The sequence below is a fragment of the Mercenaria mercenaria genome, chromosome 7 (assembly GCF_021730395.1).
Source record: "Mercenaria mercenaria strain notata chromosome 7, MADL_Memer_1, whole genome shotgun sequence".
Taxonomy (NCBI): Eukaryota; Metazoa; Mollusca; class Bivalvia; order Venerida; family Veneridae; genus Mercenaria; species Mercenaria mercenaria.
Window position 1 is genome coordinate 74,024,925 of NC_069367.1, and position 22,053 is coordinate 74,046,977.

General features: G+C 35.6%; 1 protein-coding gene across 2 annotated transcripts in view; it reads right to left on the reverse strand.

The window, feature by feature from the left end:
- The window catches only part of LOC123553918 (beta-arrestin-1-like), a 171,583-nt gene that overhangs the window by 66,201 nt on the left and 83,329 nt on the right, over window positions 1-22,053 (reverse strand). For both annotated transcript variants that reach the window (XM_045343665.2, XM_045343664.2), the window contains exons 3-4: window positions 20,365-20,606; window positions 10,434-10,493 (exon numbers count right to left, since the gene is read on the reverse strand). In XM_045343665.2, the coding sequence (XP_045199600.1) occupies window positions 10,434-10,493; window positions 20,365-20,606 (302 nt within the window). The remainder of the gene's footprint in view (window positions 1-10,433; window positions 10,494-20,364; window positions 20,607-22,053) is intronic.

The following is a 22,053-nucleotide window of genomic DNA, read 5'->3' on the forward strand; positions in this document are numbered from 1 at the left end:
AAAAGTCGGCCAGACGCTCGGCTGTCATCCATCCACTTTTTTTCAAGTGAAAATTAGGGAAATAAAGTGGTGGTTGGGAGACACATTCCACACCACCTGGGTATGCATCTATGTTCGCACTATACATATATGCTACGAAATTGGATTTAAAAATACAAAATGGATGAATGGCAGAGTTCAAAGTCAGGCCCTGTTAGGCTAATTTTGGTCTATAAAATTTGGGTGATTTGGCCAATTTTCACTACATCTGGCATGGAAAGCGACAGGTGCATAGGACCGGAGAGTCGTCTTTATGTAGTCTATAGTATCTGCAATAGTCCATAGTAGTTTCAAAGAAAAACAAGAGCACCGCCTTGCGGGTGCTGACGCTCATCTGATTTTTTTTTGTATAATAGAAATATTGTCCTACCCATGATTTTCTAAGTCTAAAAAGGGCCATCATTCTTGCAAAAAGCAGGATAGAGTTATGTTTCTTGATGTACAGTGTCCACTTATGATTGTGAAAAACTGTTGCAAGTTTTAAAGCAATAGCTTTGATAGTTTATGAGAAAAGTTGCCTTAAACATAATACTCACCCAAGAAAATGATTTTCTAAGTCCAAAAGGGGCAATAATTATTGCAAAAAGCAGGTTGGAGTTATGTTGCTTGCTGTACAGGGTCAGCTTATGATGGTGAACAAGTGTTGCAAGTTTCAAAGCAATAGCTTGATAGTTTAAGAGAAAAAGTTGACCTAAACATAAAACTTAACCAAGAAATCTGATATTTTCTAAGTCCAAAAGGGGCCATAAATCTTGCAAAAAGCAGGATGGAGTTATGTTTCTTGCTGTACAGGGTCAGCTTATGATGGTGAACAAGTGTTGCAAGTTTTAAAGCAATAGCTTTGATAGTTTAGGATAAAAGCTGACCTAAACATAAAACTTAACCAAGAAAACTGATTTTCTAAGTCCAAAAGGGGCAATAATTCTTGCAAAAAGCAAGATGGAGTTATGTTTCTTGATGTACAGGGTCTGCTTATGATGGTGAACAAGTATTCCAAGTTTCAAAGCAATAGCTTTGATAGTTTAGGAGAAAAGTTGACCTAAACATAAAACTTAACCAAGAAATCTGATATTTTCTAAGTACAAAAGGGGCCATAAATCTTGCAAAAAGCAAGATGGAGTTATGTTTCTTGCTATACAGGGTCAGCTTATGATGGTGAACAAGTCTTCCAAGTTTCAAAGCAATAGCTTTGATAGTTTAGGAGAAAAGCTGACCTAAACATAAAACTTAACCAGGCAACGCCGACGCAGACGCCGACGCCGACGCCGACGCCGACAACCGCTCAAGTGATGACAATAACTCATCATTTTTTTTCAAAAAATCAGATGAGCTAATAAGCAAAAACGAGATTTCTATGGATATTTAAACACTGGTACCCACACGTCAATGTGGAATTCGCGAATCTGCACTCCCCTGCCACCTTAAGGAAGATAGGCAAATTTTCAAACCACTCAAATATTGACTTTTTGCATGTATTTAAACCCATTACGGAATGAACTGTAACCTATAGTGGTTTTTATTCATTTCTGAGTACTAAATTCGGCCTAGCGAGTCCCAAATAGGCAGTAGGTGGCCATATAATAATGAAGCTAAGGACCCCCAGCCAGTACGATTCGTATCATAAAACGGCCAAAAAAAGAAATTAGTGCCTAGATAATGACTATTCATGCCATTTTGTTTAAAAGCAACACCTCTGCCTATATATAGCAATGCCATTAAGCTATATAATGGCTGGGGTGGCCCCAAATGATGGATAGGTGGCCTTTAAGGGGTGTCCCGATAGGATAAGTACGGTAATCTGCATTTGTATACCAAAATTAATGTTAAAAGTACATGGTTTTAACATTTGAAAGGCTTTAAAATGTAAATATCGTGTGAAATTAACTTTAAAGGCAGTAAATAGTTTTTCGGGGTTACTTTGATTCAGAATGCAAATTTTGGCTGATTTTTGCGTGGAGGGGTGGGCACTTTTGTTGGCTTATTCACCGGCTATCTTGCAAGGTACGGCAATACTTTCTGTTCAGTTGATATCACTATAAGTGTCTTAGGATTCAGAACAGGCTACATTTTATTTTATTTAAACATCTTAAAACTTAAGGTGGCAGGGAGCGGTTTCGTAGTTTGGCCCCGGTCGATTTTCTGTATAAACAGGACAGGGTAGATATAAAGGCATATCTATCTTACTGGTTATTTACATTTTTAAATTCTTTAATATATCTGGGGAATGAGGAACGGTTAATGATTCTACATGGCGGGTGTTTTAAAATTCCTAGCTCCGTACTTTCGGTTTTGAGGCTAAAACATAAACATCAGAACAAAAAGTCGGCCAGACGCTCGGCTGTCATCCATCCACTTTTTTTCAAGTGAAAATTAGGGAAATAAAGTGGTGGTTGGGAGACACATTCCACACCACCTGGGTATGCATCTATGTTCGCACTATACATATATGCTACGAAATTGGATTTAAAAATACAAAATGGATGAATGGCAGAGTTCAAAGTCAGGCCCTGTTAGGCTAATTTTGGTCTATAAAATTTGGGTGATTTGGCCAATTTTCACTACATCTGGCATGGAAAGCGACAGGTGCATAGGACCGGAGAGTCGTCTTTATGTAGTCTATAGTATCTGCAATAGTCCATAGTAGTTTCAAAGAAAAATAAGCAAAAACGAGATTTCTATGGATATTTCAACACTGGTACCCACACGTCAATGTGGAATTCGCGAATCTGCACTCCCCTGCCACCTTTGTGACAGTATTTATCACTATAATTTCTGTTGTTTTAATACCAGAACAGTTGCTGTCTTTTGGTTCAGTCAATATCAGGATTTAACAACCTTGAAAATGTGATACAAACAAAAGCTTATGTCTGGTGTGGTTGATAAATCCTTGCATAAACCTCACTAAATAGCAAAAATATTGCAAGGGGGAAGGGGTGGGATGGGGGTTAATATACATTCAGGCCCACTAAAAACACTTCATGTGCACACAAACTACAAAACTTTAACTTTGTAAATAACAATTAAAACACTACTAGTATAGTGCTGGTATTCACTTATAAAATAAATTCATTTTAAATCTTCAAGCAGGCAGTTTATCTGCAGGTAAAAAAGCAAAATTTTGCAAAAAAAACTAGATTAGGGAAGTCAAACAAGTATTTCAAGAAATTCCTGCCAAATATGAAACAAAAATAAAAATAATACAGTTGAAAAATTTGCAATAAAAGAAATGAAGAGGATTCTTCAACTACTCATATCATACGTTGAATCAAGTTTGTGACAAAATTTGTCTCTACTGTATCACATGACTGAACCAATGTCATCTTCAGAATTGATTTCTCAGAAATAATTACTTGTTCTAGCTAAATCAAACATTGCTTGATCGCCCAATAAGGGGCAATATCTTTCTTTTCCCTGTTTCAGCACAGCCTCTGAACAAAAAAGATTTTCCAGGATTTAAAGGGGTGTTTAACTTCTCTGAAAATAAATATAATATGTGTCAAAACTGACAGTGCTTCAGATAACTGACAATGCCGATATATCAAAGACAACAAACAAAATTTATAACTATGTTTTTTCTCTATATAGACTTAACAAAAGTTCCTAACAAGCCTCTATGGCTTCTCACTTGATTGATTGTGTGAGGATTATTGCTTTTTCTCATGCTTCCCCCTACATAGAGGCTTCCCTACATAGAGGCCATCAGTTATTATCTACTCACAATCTTATGAGTTATTTACGACCAGAACTTAATTTCACTATATGGCAAAAAAAAAAGAAAGACACTTTATGGTTTTCACTGTCTCTGAACAAATCATCATTGAAAAGGATAGGCAGTGGTCATACTAAGAACTCTGCATTTTAATTGACAGCTCTAATACAGTAAAACTCAAATAAGAAAACTCATTGGGACACTGGAAATTTGAATTTGTAAGGATAGGTGCAGATGTCCAACCAGAGCTGGTGGTTCAAAATGCTTCATGGGAAGTGTGCCTAGTTTGGGGTTGCCCCACTGTGTTTAACCTCACCCCAAGTCTTTTACCCTTATTCTTAGGATTAACATCTCATATTAGTGCATACTGCTCACATGTAATTCCCATTTAGAGAGGTCAGTTGGGATAAGCACAATATCAAAAAAGTTTTAATTATAACTCATTCATAAGCTGAATGAATTATAGCTGACATAATTACAGAACTGTATGTGGTAAGTGGAACAAGCATTTGTTTATCAGTTGAGCTCTATGTATGTGGTACAGGTATTTGTGTATCAGTTGAGCTTTATGTATGTATGTGGTACAGGTATTTGTGTGTACTTGTGTATCAGTTGAGCTCTGTGTATGTGGTACAGGTATTTGTGTACCAGTTGAGCTCTATGTATGTAGTACAGGTATTTGTGTATCAGTTGAGCATTATGTATGTGGTACAGGTATTTGTGTATCCGTTGAACACTATGTTTGTGGTACAGCTATTTGTGTATCAGTTGAAAACTATGTATGTGGTACAGCTATTTGTGTATCAGTTGAGCTTTATGTACGTAGTATAGCTATTTGTGTATCAGTTGAGCTTTATGTACGTGGTACAGGTATTTGTGTATCAGTTGAGCACTATGTATGTGGTACAGCTATTTGTGTATCAGTTGAGCACTATGTATGTGGTACAGATATTTGTGTATCAGTTGAGCTCTATGTATGTGGTACAGCTATTTGTGTATCAGTTGAGCACTATGTATGTGTTACAGCTATTTGCGTATCAGTTGAGCTCTATGTATGTAGTACTGCTATTTGTGTATCAGTTGAGCTCTATGTACGTGGTACAGGTATTTGTGTATCAGTTGAGCTCTATGTACGTGGTACAGGTATTTGTGTAACAGTTGAGCTCTATGTACATGGTACAGGTATTTGTGTATCAGTTGAGCTTTATGTATGTGGTACAGGTATTTGTGTATCAGTTGAGCTTTATGTATGTGGTACAGGTATTTGCGTATCAGTTATGTGGTACAGGTATTTGTGTATCAGTTGAGCTCTATGTACATGGTACAGGTATTTGTGTATCAGTTGAGCTTTATGTATGTGGTACAGGTATTTGTGTATCAGTTGAGCTCTATGTAAGTGTTACAGGTATTTGTGTATCAGTTGAGCTCTATGTATGTGGTACAGGTATTTGTGTATCAGTTGAGCTCTATGTATGTGGTACAGGTATTTGCGTATCAGTTGAGCTTTATGTAAGTATTACAAGTATTTGTGTATCGGTTGAGCTCTATGTATGTGGTACAGGTATTTGTGTATCAGTTGAGCTCTTTGTACGTGGTACAGGTATTTGTGTATCAGCTGAGCATTATGTACGTGGTACAGGTATTTGTGTATCAGTTGAGCTCTATGTACATGGTACAGGTATTTGTGTATCAGTTGAGCTCTATGTATGTAGTACTGCTATTTGTGTATCAGCTGAGCTGTATGTACATGGTACAGGTATTTGTGTATCAGTTGAGCACTATGTACGAAGTATAGCTATTTGTGTATCAGTTGAGCTCTATGTATCAGATGGCCTCTAGAGTGTATACAAGCTTTTCCTTAGATTTTACCTAGTGACCTAGTTTTTGACTCCACGTGACCCAGATTTAAAATCATCCAAGACTTCATGATAACAAACATTCTGACCAAGTTTTATGAAGATAGAATCAAAAATGTGCCCCCTAGGGTGAAAACAAGCTTATTCTTTGATCTGACCTGGTGACCTAGTTTTTTAACCCTACATGACCCAGATAAAAACTCATTCGATATTTTATGCAGACAAACATTCTGACAAAGTTTCATGCATATCAAACAAGCTTTTCCTTTGATTTGACCGGGTGGCCTAGTTTTTGACCCCATATGACCCAGTGTCAAACCTGGCCTTGAAATCATCAAGATAAACATTCTGACTAAGTTTCATGAAGATAGTGTCATAAATGCTTTTCCTTTGATGACCTGAAGACTTAGTTTTTGAACCGACATGACCCAGTTTTGATCCATGCCTAGAGATCATTAAGATAATCATTCTATGCAAGTTTGTATCAAATCAAAGCATAAATGCAACCTCCATTTGGCTGAAAGGGCCATAACTCAGGAATCCATGAAGGGATCTGGTCAAGATATTATGCCAATACAACTTGTGTCCAAGTTTGATTAAAATCGGTTGCAAAATGTGGTCTCTATCGTGTTCACCAGAAAATGTGGACAGATTGTCACTACGTGACAAGTGAGCTAAAAACAATCCTTCCTTTATGGTCATCTGCAGACATCTGTAAAAGTTTGAAGCAAATCAAGCTAATAGTGTTGGTGGAGTTGGACACACAAGATTTTTCTCTATATTTTTATATAGTAAAACTATCAAAGGGCCATAACTGCATTAATAGTCACAAAAAAAATCCTTCCTTCATGGTCATCTGTACATCAAGGTTGTTCATCTGGGAAAGTTTGAAACAAATCAGCTAATAGTGTGGGAGGAGTTGGACACACAAGATTTCAGGACATATGGTTGTGCGGACGTACAGTCATACGGACAAACAGACAGCAGCAACACTATATGCCATCCCACATAATGTGGGGGCATAATAAACAGTTTCTTATATATGGTCATTTGTATGTACTAGTTCTTTATAGGTTTGGTTAAATTATTAAGAGTAAGAGACCATTTTGGATAACCTATAGTAAGCACAAGTGATATTTTGTCACATTTTATCCATTTAATAGCATGATTGTATTTCTAAAGTTTTTAAGTGAGTACTCTCATATACTTCAGTCATAACAGCTGAAGAAATGCTCATAAAATTTGTTTGGCATTATGTACTTCTTAGAAAATTCCCTTTTAAGCATTTTTGCTTTTTTAAACAATAGGCATATATCTATTTTCAGCTAATGCTTTATTTAGGTATTGTAATAAAGTACAAAATAACAAGGAAAGAAATTAGCAATTTTGTTTCCTGCTATTTGATACAAATTTTAACATAAAGTTCAATTTTTTAAATAAAAAGCTCGTTTCTCTAAGACTTTGGGTTGCCACATGTATTTTAAAGTTTGTTTTATTTTGATCTATGGAAAAGACCTTTCGAAAAGAACAGATTTAAATAACATCAAAGGATCAAAATAACATGTGTGAAACTGTTCTCTACAACCATTTACTTTTCAGCATGATTTTACTGCTTTTGACCAAAACCGTTTTCCCTGTAACCAATAACATTAGCTATAGCCTCGAAGACTTCTATATCAAATACAGAAGGCAAAGAATCAAGGAATAAAAAGTTTTTTATATCTGAGTTTTTGGTATATCCAAGTTCCCTGTAGCTGAGTTATACTGTAGATGCATGGTGTTCCAATTAGAAGGAGATAAGGAGTTAATTTTAGGTACTGTAAAACCATTACATTTCGTGGGCATGAAATTTCACAAAACGGCAAAACGGCAATTTCGTGGGGATATGAATTCATGGATTTCAACTTTTGAACATAAAATGAATGGGAATTTTACTTGTTCATTGGGATTAAATTTCGTAGATTGAGTCAACCACGAAATCAACAAAAATTAGTCCCCCACAAATATTAATTATTTCACAGTATATATAATAACAACTCCTAACATGGTAATGATGTGTTTGCACGGATTATTGGCACTTCTTAACCTAGATAGCAATTTGGCTACGCCTTCATGCCATTATCTTTAAGAGTGCAAATTATTAACCTTCAAAGGCACATCATTGCTTTCTGATAAGTCTATAATAATCCGCCATAATTTTTCAATAAATCACTGAAAAGCACGAAATAAAGATATTAAACATTTGAAAGTGAGGGGGAACTACTGCTAAATTGTTAATTTTCTCCCACACATACATGTATTATAAATATTATATCCTGTTATACCAGATCTATAAATATACACAAGTGTGTTTTGTGATATAAGATATAAAATCTATGTATATAGCTAAATTTTCTGAATTACAGATTTTGAGGCATTTCTAAATACAGATATTTATAATACAAGAGGGCCATGATGGCCCTATATCGTTCACCTGTTATCACTGCACTTTAGGACAAGTCTTCAAGGTCAAAAGATCATAATAAAGATCAATCAAAAGAATTATGAGAAAATATAGTTGAAATTTTCTTAAAGTAACTTTAAATAAAATTATTCTCAATTCAGGCCAGTAGTTTCAGACAAGATTTAATTTTAAGTTTTCTATATGGCCATATAGGGATAATGAGTGTCTCTGGAGGGCTGCCATGTTTTTCAAAGAATCAAAATTATCTCAAGGAATTTGGTAGAGGGTCATCCAAGGCACATTTGTGTAAAATTATTTTGAAAACGGACCAGTAGCTTTTGAGAAGAAGATTTTCAAAGTTTTCTATATAGCCAGGGAAAACAAGCCCCCCACCCCCCATATCAGGGGCCATAACTACAGAACCCATAACAGGATCTGGCCGGTTAAAAGAAAAAGAACCAATATCTTGTGGTGATACAAATTGTGTGCAAGTTTGGTTAAATTCGAATCATAAATGAAGCTGCTATTGTGTAGACAAGGTCAAAATAGCTAATTTTGGCCCTTTCAGCGGCCTTAACTCTTGAAGCCATTAAGGGAACTGGCCGGTTCAAGAAAGGAACTGAGATCTTATGGTGACACAGGTTTTGTGCAAGTTTGATTAAATTCAAATCATAAATGAAGCTGCTATTGTGCAGACAAGGTCAAAATAGCTAATTCTGGTCCTTTCAGGGGCCATCACTCTAAAACCCATTATGGAATCAGGCCAGTTCAAGAAAGGAACCGAGATCTTATGGTTATACAAGTTGTGTGCAAGTTTGGTTAAAATAAAATCATAAATGAAGCTGCTATTGTGCAGACAAGGTCAAAATAGCTAATTCTGGCCCTTTCAGGGGCCATAACTTTAAAACCCAGTAAGGAATCTGGCCGGTTCAAGAAAGGAACCAAGATCTTATGGTGATACAAGTTGTGTGCAAGTTTGGTAAAAATCAAATCATAATTAAAGCTGCTATTGTGCAGACAAGATCAAAATAGCTAATTTTGGCCCTTTAAGGGGCCATAACTCTGGAACCTATAAAGGGATCTGGCCGGTTGAAGAAAGGAACCGAGATCTTATGGGGATACAAGTTGTTGGCGCATGCACGGACGCACAGACAACGGACGAAGGGTGATCAAAAGCTCACCTTGTCACTATGTGACAGGTGAGCTAAAAATGAGCCATGCCATGAGAAAACCAATAAAGTGGGTTTGTGACCAGCATGGATCCAGACCAGCCTGTGCATCTGCGCAGTCTGGTCAAGATCCATGCTGTTCGCTTTCAAAGCCTACTGCAATTAGAGAAACTGTTAGCGAACAGCATGGATCCTGACCAGACTGCCCGGATCTGGTCTAGATCCATGCTGGCCGCAAAGCCACTATGTTGGTTTTCTCATGGCATGGCTCATTTATTATAAGAATGCCTAAACAATTTACAATGTCAGTAAGTTTACACTACGATCTACCTTTACTTATCATATTTTTCCAAACTTTTTAAGGAAAAAATATTGTATTTAAACCTAATGACAGTTAATAAAGTTGCTTTAGATGTGAACTCAGGTGAGCTTTCAATAACTGTGATATAACTCAAAAATAATATTCAGATAATTATGAGCATCCTCACAATATGCACATGACAACTTCATGTGGATGATGTATACCAAGTTTCATTTGTATTGGATCCAAACCGAGAGAGGAGCTGAGAACACAAGGTACAGAATGATGTAGCTGATGATGAAAGAGTCCAAAAAAGTAACATATCTCAAAAACAATAGTTTCACATACAAGTCCAGATTATATGCATAATATCATGTCCTCCTCTTCATGCTGATGTTGTATACCAATTGACAGAAACTGTAAAAGGAGCTGAGTATACAAGAAAGTGTGATAGACAGAAGGATTGAAAGAATAAAGGACACACAGACAGTTCAAACACTATATGCCTGCTGGGTCTTTGACACAGGGAGGCATAAAAAAGATCATTAATTTTAGATACCATGTTTCTGTGCAATGTACCTAAAAATAAGTCTGTTTACCATGTAAAGACTTTATTACTAAGACTTAGCCTGTTGATCACACAATTCTTTTTAAACACTTTTTTTTTTCTAAAGACATGGTCAGTTATGACAAATTTTCAGCTTTAATAGTGGATGAAGATATAAGGTACCATCTCAAGCATAGTTTCAGGCACAGGCAGGTACCTGGGTAGAACCTGATACACATTCTTGCAAGCCAAGCTGAAAGATTCTTCACATGAAAGCATCTGATACCGAGTCTGTGACTCACAGTGATCTCAGTCAGCCATTTTAATTTGAAGTCCCTCCCATTTACAAGACCCACAATATATACACACCTTTCCTGTGTCTCCAGGTGCCGGCTGTAAGGTAACTGATGCTGGGGCATTTGGCGGTAGCTGCAATATAAACATAATAACAAGTTACTACAAGGAAATTCATTGATGCAAGCATCAAAGATGCCGCCAAGTGTTGTGTCTGAAGTACATTTATTGCAATATGAGAAATCACCTAATTATTAGTTTGGTTAGTCTGACTGGTTACAAATTATCAACATTTACACATAATACAATATATGTTATAAACTGTTAAAAGCATGAAAAATGAACATGATAGAAAAGTATTACCATGCAATACAAATCCTGCAATGACATTGACATTGCAAGTAGGTGGTCCCTTTACATACAAAATTAAAGAATTTATGTCACCAACTAAGGTCAGCACCTGTGAAAAGTTCTTATATACAGGAGTGTGTATGAAGTTTCACAGAAATGCAGTTAGTTGGGAAATGAGGAAATGTTGAAAGATAATTATTTCAAAGTTGTGGTTCACAGAAACCATTATTTTTATTATCATATAATGTAATGAGTGTTTTCTATTCACTGATGAAATTTCATGGTCCTTAGTCACCTGCATTATACATTTCAGAATGCAGATTATACAGTTTCCATTGCCAAAACAACCAAATAATTTGTCCAAGAAAAGAATGATATAACATGAATAATCTCTATATTGCCCCTATTCACAAAGTAAATGTCATGAATCTTTCTTATATACTTTTGGAATATCATAGAATTCTTTTTCTTTTTTTTTGGACCAACGGTAAACTTGATTTAAATCTAATATTACAAGAAATTTAGCAAGCATAATAACCCACTGCCAAAGTGTAGAAAATGTTTTAATGAAAATCTTTTTTTTTAAGTTAGACAGGAATGGACAGATACAAAAACAAACTATCTATACAAGTTAAAAAAAAAAAGAGAAAAAAAGAAAAAAAGAAACAAGTAACAAGATATAATACAAACGGAGCAACTGACTAATCATATAAATTTATGAAAATATAAATTCAATAAGGAAATCTATTTGAAAATCACCGATGCTTTGATAAGTTATGGTCCCATGGCTTTTGATATTTCAATCTAACCACATTTTAAAGAAGTATTAACTTGTCACTGACAAATTCAGCCAAATGATGGCCCTTTATTGCACACCTTAGTTGACAGTGAATATCTGTAAACAATAAGTATATGACACATAAGCAAAAAAAGTCAAAGGTTAGAATCAAGATGAGTTTATAAGATATTTAGAAATATTCAGACCAGTTGTACATGTGGTCATAAATGGGAAACTCTATGCTTCAAAGTTAAGGTAACCATAACAATTATATAAATATACAACTGTAAAAGGTATCTGCAAAAATGTGCGCATTCTGAAATTTCATCACTGTACCTATTAACAAAGAAAATAAGACAAAAGATTAACAATAAGTTAACAGCGGCACTTCCTATGTTCATTTAAACATATATAATTATGCTTATTGATGCCTTTATTCAATTTGTTAATACGTTTTTCAAGGAATTTTATGCAGGCAAAGTGTAATTTTCTGTATTTTTATTTTTTAATATTCTCTTCGAAGTTTACTGAAAGGTTATTATAAAATGCATGAACGCTCCCTTGTCCGCAAATCACGTGTTGCAGTATGGTATATCTGCGGTGTGTTCTATTTATAGAAAATTAGATAGGTAAGTAGGTCATGCTAAGGTCAGAAATAGAAAACTTGACTTACAGAGTAACCTCCCTTATCAAAAAATCGGATCAACATTTTGACAAAATTGTAAATTAAAAAAAATGTTTTCTGCTCTACAAATAAGGAGAGGAAAGACAGATAACATTGTTTTATATCACATAAATTGCATTACATACATTTCTTATGTTTTCTTTTTGCCATTTTTTTTTTGTTTATTTACTAAAATCTATCGTGCAATATCGAGGGTCCTTTTACAAACTATTCACTGTGTTCAGTTTATCATTCTGAAACTATTCATTACCATCTTTACAGGGTCCAAAATAAAAGTGTATCCCATATACTCGACACTGCCTCCTGGCGGCATCGAATTACTATTACAGACTACTTGGATGTCTGCAAACACTACTCCACCCTTCCCTTTTGTTGAACTGTTGCTACAATTTGATCTGACCTGTAAATCTTAGATTACATATTTATAGCAATATATTTACTACTGATAAAACTAGAACTGTCACAGGAGTGACTCATACCCCCACCATACGGTCTTGTCACAGAAGAATGGCAACCATAAGAAATCTTAAAAATTCTTAATGTCAAAAAAAACTTAATACTTAAAAAAACTTTTACTCGCCTTTGGAGTACTTCATCCTGGGCTTCCACATATAAGTAATACTAGTATAATTATGTGCCCTGGATGCGGGATAAGGTAAATATAAAAAATTTCTAATATTAGAGATACACTAAAAGTGAATACAAAAAAGTGTCGTCTTACCAACACATGTTACCACAGAAAAATGTATTTACTTTTAACATAGGACTAATAAAAAAAATATTGAAAATCTAAAAATAGAATTTCTAAAAATAGACTAATTCCTGGAATTTAAGGGGAAGAAACTCAGTACAAAAGTTAAAAAAAAAGGTTACTTCCCTTTGGCTCTAAGCCAATCAGAATGATATATAGTGAAAAGGTTACATTCTACCAATTCAATTCCTTATTTATTTCATATTAATAACAAAACATTCAGACCTCATTTTCAGCACTTTAGAGCATTTCAATGATATGAAAACCATATATGGTCATTTAGTATAACATGTCTTCTTATCAAAAATAGAAAAATATTGACATGTTATGTTGAATATAAGAAAAATAATCTGTTCTGAGAAACATCACCCTCTAAAAATGCCCCCATGAAAACAGCCGTTTAGCAGTTACGCGTAGGTAGACATTTTTCACAAAGAATAAAACTTATTCCAAGAAATTTACAATGAAAATGGTCTAGATCTATTCTCAATACTATAAGCAATAAACATAAGCCAAAAATTTAACTGTCACCTCCTCATGTCACTCATTATACCAGATTTCATCCATAGCATGGAACTACATTTTGGACTACTTCACATGTAACACTGAGTAGTCATTTCCGGTTTGGTGTAATCCGTCCTTAAAGAAACATTTTTCATACTCAAAATGTGTTATTTTCACTTAAATTGTACCAGTAACCTAAATGCATGAAAAAAATACTAGTTTCAGTTTCATACAATCAATTTTCAAGGTTTTATGGCTTTTTCAGTAACGTATGCTAGCGCGCCAAATTTCCTGGAAAAAAGCTGTCACGACATCATTTTTGACCACTTTTCCTTGCTTGAGCTTATTTTTGCCATATTTTATCAAGTTTTACCATAAAGTGCACTCAAATCACACACTGTTACTGTAAAATATACCCAAACTCACCCCTGACATCTAAAACATACCAATATTTAGTCAATAAATATGCATTTTTTGAAAAAAATACACCTAAAACAGTGATTTGGAAATATTTTTAGTTTTTCTTCTTTTTCTCTGCTAAATTGCACTGAAATTGTCATCTTCTATCATAATCTGGCCAAACTAGCCTATTTACAGCCGCATCCAAACAAGTTTAATTTTTTACCCCTTCACAACTTATAGGTTACATTCTACCAATTCAATTCCTTATTTATTTCATATTAATAACAAACATTCAGACTCATTTTCAGTACTTTAGAGCATTTCAATGATATGAAAACCATATATGGTCATTTAGTATAACATGTCTTCTTATCAAAAATAGAAAAATATTGACATGTTATGTTGAATATAAGAAAAATAATCTGTTCTGAGAAACATCACCCTCTACAAATGCCCCCATGAAAACAGCCGTTTAGCAGTTACGTGTAGGTAGACATTTTTCGCAAAGAATAAAACTTATTCCAAGAAATTTACAATGAAAATGGTCTAGATCTATTCTCAATACTATAAGCAATAAACATAAAACAAAAATTTAACTGTCACCTCCTCATGTCACTCATTATACCAGATTTCTTCCATTGCATGGAACTACATTTTGGACTACTTCACATGAAACACTGAGTAGTCATTTCCGGTTTGGTGTAATCCGTCCAAAATGCATCAAAATAAACCTTAAATTCTAAGCAAAAGGGGGCATAATACATGAAAAATTGGCATCAGAGTTATGCACCTTGTGTCACATGATGTGGGTGATGAGGTGGAACATCTATTTTAAATTTGAATCAAATCCATTTAGAAGTAACTGAGACACAGTGAAAATACATCAAAATTAACCTTAAATTCTAAGTAAAAGGGGGCATAATTCATGAAAAATTGGTGTCAGAGTTATGCAACTTGTGTCACATGATGTGGGTGATGAGGTGGAACATCTACTTTAAGTTTGAATCAAATCCATTTTGTAATAACTGAGATATAGTGAAAATACATCAAAATCAACCTTAAATTTAAAGTAAAAGGGGACATAATTCATAAAAAAATTGATATCAGAGTTAAGCACCTTATGTCACATGATGTGGGTGATGAGGTGGAATATCTATTTTAAGTTTGAATCAAATCCATTTAGAAGTAACTGAGACACAGTGAAAATACATCAAAATTAACCTTAAATTCTAAGTAAAAGGGGGTATAATTCATAAAAAAATTGATATCAGAGTTATGCACCTTGTGTCACATGATGTGGGTGATGAGGTGGAACATCTATTTTAAATTTGAATCAAATCCATTTAGTAACAAGGCAGTCTGAAAGACAGCTAAAGCCCCCGCAACTGCTATGGATAGTGAAAGGGTAAGACCTTTGGTTTTAGCTGTGACCTTGACCTTGAACTGACATGGCTGACTCATGAATTCTGCACAACGTCTTGATGAGGTGATCATTTGACCAAAGTTTCATGAAAATCCTTCAAGGGGTTTAGGAGATACAGAGCTGAAACCTTTGACCTTCAGTTGTGACCTTGACCTTGAGTTGACATGGCTGACTCATGAGTTCTTGATGAGGTGATCATTTGACCCAAGTTTGATGAAAATCCTTCAAGGGGTTAAGGAGATACAGAGTGAACACCAAATGCAAGGCTCAAACCTTCGACCCTTAGTTGTGACCATGACTTTGAGCTGGCATGGTTGACTCATAATTTCTGCACATCGTTCTGATGAGGTAATCATTTGACCCAAGTTTTATAAAATTCCTTCAAGGGGTTTAGGAGATATAGAGCGGACACGAAATGGAAAGCTCAAACCTTTGACCTTCAGTTGTGACCTTGACCTTGAGCAGACATGGCTGACTCATAAGTTCTGCACATCGCCTTGATGAGGTGATCATTTTACCCAAGTTGGATGAAAATCCTTCAAGGGGTTTAGGAGATATAGAGCGGACACAAAATGGAAGGTTCAAACCTTTGACCCTAAGTTGTGACCTTGACCTTGAGCCGGCATGACTGACTCATGGTTCTGCACATCGTCTTGATGAGGTGATCATTTGACCCAAGTTTTACAAAATTCCTTCAAGGGGTTTAAGAGATATAGAGCGGACACAAAATGGAAGGCTCAAACCTTTGACCTTGAGTTGTGACCTTGACCTTTAGCCGGCAAGGCTGACTCATGGGTTCTGCACATCGTCTTGATTAGGTGATCATTTGACCCAAGTTTTATAAAATTCCTTCAAGGGGTTTAGGAGATATAGAGCGGACACAAAATGGCAGGCTCAAACCTTTGACATTGAGTTGTGACCTTGACCTTGAACTGACAAGGCTGACTCATGGGTTCTGCACATTGTCTTGATGAGGTGATCATTTGACCCAAGTTTCATGAAAATCCTTCAAGGGGTTTAGGAGATATGGACTGGACACGATTTTGTTACGGACGGATTGTGCAGGCTCAAACCTTTGACATTGAGTTGTGACCTTGACCTTGAACCGACAAGGCTGACTCATGGGTTCTGCACATCGTCTTGATGAGGTGATCATTTGACCTAAGTTTCATGAAAATCCTTCAAGGGGTTTAGGAGATATGGACTGGACACGATTTTGTTACGGACGGAAGGACGGACGGACGGAAGGATGGACGCAGACCATTCCTATAATCCCTCCGCCACGGCAGGGGATTAACAAGAGCTCGTCAAACACGAAATGCCCCCCTTGATGCATTCAGTAATTGCACAAGGAACAGAAATTATATGCTCACTGTAAACAAAAGTTCTACCATTCTGGTTTTATTTTGGAACAAAAAACTATGCATGTGGTCCAAATTTGAAGCATGTACCTTCAAAAATGTGAAAGTAGGTCACTAGGTCAATAACAAGGTCAGTTTTTTTCAGTACACAAACCTATGCATGTGGTCAAAATTTGAAGGCTGTAGCTACAGAAATGTGAAAGTAGGTCACTAGGTCAAGATCAAGGTCAACTCATGTCAAGGTTCATCTTGCCACTCAAAACTATACATGTGGTGAAATTTGAATGATGTAAGTTATGGACATGAAGATTCTAAGTTTTTCCCTATGTAAGTCTGTATGAACCATGTGACCCCTGGGGCGGGGCCATATTTGACCCTAGAGGGATATTTTGAACAAACTTGGTAGAGAACCACTAGATGATGCTACATTACAAAATATCAAAGCCATATTTTTTGTGGTTTCGACAAGAAGATTTTCAAAGTTTCTCCCTATATAAGTCTATGTAAACCATGTGACCCCCAGGGCAGAGCAATATTTGACCCTAGGGGAATAATTTGAACAATTTAGTAGAGGACCACTAGATGATTTCATATACAAAATATCAAAACCCTAGGCCCTGTGGTTTTGGACAAGAGGTTTTTCAAAGTTTTTTCCTACATAAGTCTATATAAAACATGTGACCCCCGGGGTGAGGCCATATTTGACCCCAGGGAAATAATCTGAACAATCTTGTTAGAGGACCACTAGATTGTGCTTCATACCAAATATCAAAGCCCTAGGCCCTATGGTTTTGGACAAGAAGATCACAAACCGTTAAACTGTTCCTGGCCAATGTGACCTTGACCTTTGACCTAATGACCTCAAAATCAATAGGGGTCATCTGCTGGTCATGGCCAACCTAACAATCAATTTTCCTGACATTAGGCCCAAGCATTCTTGAGTTATTGCCCGGAAACCATTTTACTGTCCTGGTCACTGTGACCTTGACCTTTGACATACTGACCTCAAAATCAAAAGGGGTCATCTGCTGGTCATGACCAATCTCCCTATCAACTTTTGTGACCCTAGGCCTAAGCGTTCTTAAGTTATCATCCGGAAACCGTTCAGGGTCACTGTGACCTTGACCTTTAACATACAGACCTCTAAATCAATAGGGGTCATCTGCTGGTCATGACCAACCTCCCTATCAACTTTCATGATCCTAGGCCCAAGGGTTCTTGAGTTATCATCCGGAAACCGTTTTACTATTCAGGGTCACTGTGACCTTGACCTTCGACATACAGACCTCAAAATCAAAAGGGGTCATCTGCTGGTGATGACCAACCTCCCTATCAATTTTCATGATCCTAGGCCCAAGCGTTCTTGAGTTATCATCCGGAAACGGATTGGTCTACATTCCGACCGACCGACAGACCGACCGACCGACCTACCGACCGACATCTGCAAAACAATATACCCCTCCTTCTTTGAAGAGGGGCATAATAATAACTGAGATAACAGATTTCGCGACAGGACGCAACGGGACAGGACGTGACAAAACTGACCCCTATATAGCCCCCCCACAAACATGTTTGGTGGGGATATAATGACCTATCAAATAATTTGTTGAAAACAAAACAGTTTTGCATCAGTCACTCACTTCTACAATTCTGACAAAGACTGGTCAGCAAAGGTTTTCTGCTTTAAAAATAATCACAATTTGTCCAACTTTTAAAAATATGAATTCAGCCCTTTTCATCACCTACGGTATATATTTACCAATAATCTTAATCAGTTTTCATAACGCTGTATTTCTTTGCTCCTTGCAACCACAAAATGGCAGTTATATTTCATTAATGCAACATAATTCAACAATTAATATCTTTTTATTTTTCATGCACATTATTGGACAGCAGGAAAATTAATTTTAATATGCAATAAAATCTGGAAACATGACACAGGGAAGTTTATCCTGCTTTATACTGTATAAGTGATTAATGATAAATGAAACACACAAATTATTAATCATAACAACACTAGAAAACATGAGTAAACAATTATCACTTCAATGACATGACTAGATCAATAATATGATTAGGACATCATGATAACATTGTGTCACAGCTCTCACTTTTTCCTCATTTTAAGTTTGTTTACCTTACATCTTTCCTTGTTTTGTTAGGTACAAAAAAATGTTGACAACTTAATAGTAACTATTTAGGATAAAAGAAGGCCTTCAAGAGACCATTTTAGAGGAACCAGTACTGAGTTATTCTCCACAAGTTACTGAAAAATTCCCTACATGGATCAGCTGTGGAGGAGGAATGACTTGTCTTGTGTCAATTTGTTGTGGAGACCATACAAGGAGATCAAACTTCCTACCTCTCAATTCTACCATACCTTAATTCCTTCATGCCTCATCTTGACTACACTAGAATCATAATAATTTATTACATTCATGCATGATTATTCAAGAAAAGATATCATTTTCTGCTGAAGTTTGTGAGGCAGAAATTAATTCCTTGTATCTGTGTTAAGACTACATGGAAATTTATCTTCTCTTATCATGACAGGAAGTTTATCTTACTTTACAATGAATAATATATTGCTGATAATTTAACTCTGGAAATCAATTAAGACCATGCTAATTAAAGACTTAATTCCAAACCATAATTAAATAGAGGAACTAATTTTCATAGTTGAATCAAGCCTGAACAAATAAAATCCCTTTAATTTTTGCAAGCGACTCTGCCTTTGCGACCAGTGCAGACCTAGATCCACCTGCACATCTGTGCAGGCTGATCATGGTCTGCACTCTTTGCCATTCAGTCAGTATCTTTTTGATAAGCACCCCTTTTAACAGTAAATGGTACTATCCAAATTGAAAGATGGGCAAGTTCATTATAGAAATTTAGCTGGGTAATGGTTAATTAATCTCTGTCACCTAAAACAGAAATTCACAAGATCATATTCCCATGAAATAATGCCCCCAGTTGCATACCAATGAAATGGAACAATTTTAATGTCCATTCATCTGTTTGTCTTTAAGATTCTTAAATGTATCTAAGAAGACTTAAAGTTTAATGTGCCTTGATGTAGGTGAAGTGGATTCTACTTTATAACAAATATGCTGTTACTTACCAAACAGGAAAATCGCTCATGAATCAAAATGTACTAAACAATTACCACTGATGGTTAATTGTATTTATGTACATAAAGTCTTCTTGATTTGTCACACACCCCAACATTGTCATCTTGTATTTTGGGGGTAGTATATTTGTTTGTTTTATTTTATAAATAGTCACATTTACCGCTAATGTAATACAGTGACAGTACAATTTTAATGGTATTATTTCAGAGATTAGCAAAACACCCCGACAGTCTAAGAACAAGAACAGAATGGTTTAATGGACATTGTTGTGAAATTATTTTGAATTTCAAAGAAGATTTTCAAAGTTTATATACAGCAACATTTGGGAAATTAGCCCCATCCCCTGTTAGACAAGTTTTCTAACAAAACAGAATAGTATGAAGAAATTTGGCAGCAGGTCATTTAAAAGGCAGTGGACATAGATTTGAAAAGGTCTGAAGCATTCTAGGAGCATTCCTGTAAAGTTTGGTTGAAACTGACTTGGTGGTTTAGGAGATGGTTTTTAAAGAAATTGTGGAAGACAAATAGATTTCCAACAATCATAAAAGCTCACCATGAGCACTGTGTGTTCAAGTGAGCTAAAAATATCACAAAACTTTAGGAAAGATAAAATAACTTACTTCAAAGAAAAAAGGGTAGGCATTCGGTCCAAGCTTTTTTATGAGACGTTCTTGCAGTCTTGTGAGAGGTTTTTGTTGATCTTTGACTGCGGGATATACTTGCATCGAGGCAAGGAATAAGTCTTTACGAAACGTGAGACCCAACACATCCAGATCCTCACGGCCATATCGAAATGCTGCTAGTACATGTGCAAATACTTTACGCTCTTTCAGATACTCTGGGTCTACGAGAACGACCCCATCTGTAAAAGAAAAAAAATGTCAAAGGCATGCATGATTAAAAGTTCCTTTAAGAGCAGACACAGTGGTCCAGTGGTATGAAACCAGGGGGTTCTGAGTTGGAGCCAATGCTCCTCAAACACAAAAATACTACTATCAGAATAAAAGGATTTATTACTTATTACAGTTTTCTGTTACCCATATGAGTTATCAGTGGCGACTGTAACATAAGTTTACAAACAAACAAAAGATCCTTTACACCTTAAGAACAGTCTTAAAATTTCTGTCTAAGGCATGTGAAACAAAATTTGATTAATGGTGTATTCATGCTTTCCAGACAAATTTATATCCAACATTTAATAGCATAAAACAAGGAAATCAGACAGAAACTGATGGACACTCCTACCAAAGTGCTTTGTCAAGAGATCAAATGCATGTAGGTTTTTTTCAGAAATGTACCAGCTGGGAACTAAATCTGCAGTAAATTGTAACAGAATACAGGTCTTGTTCTCTGCATTCCTTAAAGTGTGGTTTATATTGACTACAATGAAATCCCTTCAGAAAACTGAATATACATCTCAGACAATATTAAGATAGAGAGAAGATAACTCTGCAATAACTTGAGGATAGATTACCGTTCTTGCACTCTCTACACTCCCGCAAATTTCAGATTATCATTATGTAAACTCTCCTTAAATTCCCCTCAATAGATGAAAAGGCAGGTAATTCAAAAGTAACAATAATTTGTAACAAGGTTACCAACATCCCCTTCCTAGGGACATTTTTCACAAAACATAATTGTATGCCAATACAACACCTTCTAAGTAATAGGGCAACATACTAAGAATGTACATAAATCATAACTTTATATCATATAATTCATGAAGACATTGTGACGTTTGAAAATGTCTGGAAATCTATAATTTGTGAATAGTTTCAAATGCTAATAACCATATCTAAAGATTTAATGTGATTTTATTTTTAAATTGGTAAGGAAAAATAACTAACAAGAGGGCCAAGATGGCCCTAGGTCGCTCACCTAAGAAACACACCATAACAGTGTAAAACATGTTTGACCTAGTGATTTCATGGAAACAAATAATCTGACCAATTTTCATTAAGATTGGACCAAAAAATTGGTCTCTTATGATAAAACAAGCATTTTCTTAGATATGACCTAGTTTTTGACCCTAGATGACCCATGTTCAAACTCGACCTAGATTTTATCAAGGCAATCATTCTGACCAAAATTCATGAAGATCAACTGAAAAATACAGCCTCTATCACATACACAAGTTTTTTCTTTGATTTGACCAAGTGACCTAGTTTTTGACCTCAGATGACCCATATTCAAATTCGACCTACATTTCATTAAGGCAATTATCCTGACCAAATTTCATAAAAATCAATTGAAAAAAAAAACAGTCTCTATCGCATACACAAGATTTTTCTTTAATTTGACCTAGTGAC